The sequence below is a fragment of the Carya illinoinensis genome, chromosome 10 (genome assembly GCF_018687715.1).
Source record: "Carya illinoinensis cultivar Pawnee chromosome 10, C.illinoinensisPawnee_v1, whole genome shotgun sequence".
Lineage (NCBI taxonomy): Eukaryota > Viridiplantae > Streptophyta > Magnoliopsida > Fagales > Juglandaceae > Carya > Carya illinoinensis.
Genome location: NC_056761.1, coordinates 33637238 through 33640496, shown reverse-complemented (window position 1 = coordinate 33640496; position 3259 = coordinate 33637238). Strand labels below are relative to the sequence as shown.

General features: G+C 43.7%; 1 protein-coding gene across 1 annotated transcript; it reads right to left on the bottom strand.

Moving 5' to 3' along the window:
- Window positions 1-554: 554 nt before the first annotated feature.
- Window positions 555-1415, bottom strand: LOC122278662. Its single transcript, XM_043088847.1, has 2 exons — window positions 1245-1415; window positions 555-1109 (listed from the first exon to the last, which is right to left on the bottom strand). The coding sequence occupies exons 1-2, from the start codon at window positions 1413-1415 to the stop codon at window positions 555-557; spliced, it is 726 nt and encodes a 241-aa protein (XP_042944781.1).
- Between the last annotated feature and the right edge of the window lie 1844 nt (window positions 1416-3259).

Here is a 3259-nt window from a genome sequence, read left to right as displayed (position 1 = left end):
CAAGGAAGAAGGAGGATACTAATGGGAGTAAGAGAACTCTATTACTTTCTAGATATCGTTATATTGTTTCGTTAGCAGTATCCATACTGTCAAACTCTCCTAGCTGAATTTCTCTGCTTTGGGCACTAGGCTGAATTAAACTAGCAAGCAATAAACTGACACTAAAATGCCATGAGCCAGCTTACAAAATAAAAAAGAAGGGATAACAAACTCTTTGTCTTTTTTTTTTTTTTGAAAATGGAATTCATTTAGATTAGCAAATGTTGGATACAAGAGGGGATTCCCTCCAAACTGATGCTCTCCTCAGAGAGTTTAAGTGCATCCTTAGCTAAACAATGGGCAACACTATTACAAATCCTAGACACATGCAACACAGACCAACTTTTCATAGATTTAAGCAAAGATCTGGTGTCCTGAATAATCATTCTTGCGCAACTCCAGTTCAGCTTTTCACCCTTGATCTGTTGAACCACACCAAGTGAGTCTCCCTCGAGGATAACATCCTGCATGTTCAGCTGGTTGCACAGGATGACAGCTTTCAAGGCAGCAAAGGATTAAGCTAACAACGGGTCAGGGAGCAGGTCCCTTTGGGATCTAAGGGTGGCAACTACACATCCATTCCAGTCTCTGATCACCACCCCTATCCCAACCTTGCACTGAACTTTATCTACTGATGCATCCCAATTTGCCTTAAAAGCATGCAGAGGAGGTGCTGACCAGCTTCGAACAGATGGTGCTACTGGTTTGTCCCTACTCACTTGGATTCTGTTTGCTTCCTTGTAATTAAGTACTAACTTAGTTGCAGTACTTACCACTGTCTCAGGGGCATCATACTTGCCTTCAAATACATATTGATTCCTTCTCTTCCATAATTGGTGAACTATGGAAGCAAAAGTTGACATGTCATTTTCATCCAGTACTGAAAACATGTGGCCCACTATGCTGGAGAACGGAGACTCGACCACCCTCTCCTTTTGTAGTTTCCTCGAGCTAAGTCCCCATGCATCTTGAGCTGAGGGACATGACCACAAGGCATGTGTAGTTGATTCTGAGTCCCTGGTGCATATGGGACATAGTGCTGACTCCTTTATCCTTTTCTTGTATAGGTTCTAGTTTGTGGGCAGTGACTCATGAGAAGCTCTCCAGAGTAGCATTTTGGTTGCATTTGGCACACCCAATTTCCACAGCCTATGCCAGAAATCAGTACTCCTTACTCTGTTAGAAGTTTGCCCCTTTGAGCACACCTTCATCTCCCCTAGAAGATGATAAGCACTCTTAACTGTGAAGAGTCCATTCTTTGTGAGTCTCCAGATAAGTTGGTCAGGGCTCCTACTCAGGCTTATAGGGATCTTGCTGACCACATTGGCTTCTTCCACTGAAAGGACCTCCCTCAATAAGGACCTATTCCACGTCATCTCTTGCTTGTCAATCAATTCACTAACTTGTCATCTAGAGTGCCTATCGCTTAGAGGGGATTGGACCCGATATGAAGAGGGTTGGGGTATCCACCTGTCTCTCCCTATGTATACTGAGTCCCCATTCCCTATTCTCCAGAAGAGGCCTTCTTCCAAGATTGGTTTAGCCTCCATGAAGCTCTTCCATAGATATGAGGCATTACTGCCCAACTTGCTGCCCACAAAGTCATTTCTTCAGAAGTACTTTGCTTTTAGAACCTTGGCTGCCAGGGAGTGAGGTTGCTGAATAATTCTCCAGCCCTGCTTTGCTAGGAGGGCCACATTGAAGTCATTAAAGTCCCTATACCCCAGCCCCCCTGTACTTTTTGTCTGTCCAAGCATTTTCCAAGGAATCCACTGGGTTTTAACTTTGTCATCTCTGCTTCCCCACCAGAATTGTTGCACCCAGCTTGTTGATGTTCTTGAGAATGGCCTTTGGGAGCTTAAAAATGCTCATACAGTAGGTTGGGATTGCTTGAACAATTGATTTTAGAAGTACTTCTCTCCCTGCCTGAGACATGAACTTCACCTTCCAGTTTTGGATCCTGTTTCTAATAGATTCCAATATAGGCCTGAAAGCTGCCAATTTATGCCTTCCCACATATGAGGGAAGGCCTAGGTACTTCTCAAAAACCTTTGCTTCCTTCACTCCAGCTGCATTGAGGATGGTTTCTTTGTTGTGTGCACTGGTGTTCTTGCTGAAGAAAATTGTTATTTTGTCCATGTTCAACCTCTGACCTGATGCAGTTTCATATGTGGTGAAGATCTTGATTAATCTGGTCCATTCCAGTGTATTGGCCCTGCAGAAGAGCAGGCTATCGTCTGCAAAAAAGAGGTGATTAACCAAAAGAGAACCCCTAGCAAAATGGAACCCAGTAACTAAGCCTTTCTCTTCAGCTTTATCAAGCATTCCACCAAGGACTTCAGAGTACAGGATAAAGAGGTAAGGGGAAAGGAGGTCCCCTTGCCTCAACCCTCTAGTTGGGAGGAAGCTTTCTTGAGGTTCTCCATTGATAAGGAGGGAGTACCTTATTAAGGTTACACACTCCATGATAAGCTTAGACCATGCTTCAGCAAAACCCATCTTTCTTATAACAGCTTCCAAGAAGGCCCACTCTATGCGGTCATAGGCCTTACTCATGTCTAGTTTCAAGGCCATTTACCCCTCTTTCTTGCTTCTCATCCTGTACTTCATTGAGTGCATGGCCTCATATGCCACTATGATGTTATCTGAAATCAAATGCCCTAAGACAAAAGCACTCTGTGCTGGTGAGATTATGGATGGCAGGAAAGCTTTTAACCTGTTAGCTAAGACCTTGGCAACAATTTTGTAAAGAACATTGCACAGGCTTATGGGCCTGTACTCAGTGACTAAATCAGGGCATTTCTTCTTGGGAATTAAGACAATGTACATGTCATTTACCTCACCTACTCCTGCCCTGGTTGAGAAAAAGTTCTTCACTGCTGAGAATACCTTGTCTCCCACTACAGCCCAGTTGTCTTGATAGAAACCAGCAGAAAACCCATCTGGCACTGGAGAACTCAGAGGTTGCATCTCAAAAACTGCATTTTTAACTTCCTCAAGGGTCCACTCCACTAGCAAATTTCTGTTCATCTCAGAGGTCACCATAGACTCCATACCTTGAAGAGCCTCATCAATTCCTTTTGGGTGAGAGGAATTGAAGAGGTCCTAATAGAACCTCTGGAAGAGGGAGCATATACTTCCATGTTCCCTAGCACACTCTCCTCTCTCATTCTTCACCACTTTTATGGTTTTATTTTGCTTTCTTTGGGATGCACATTTG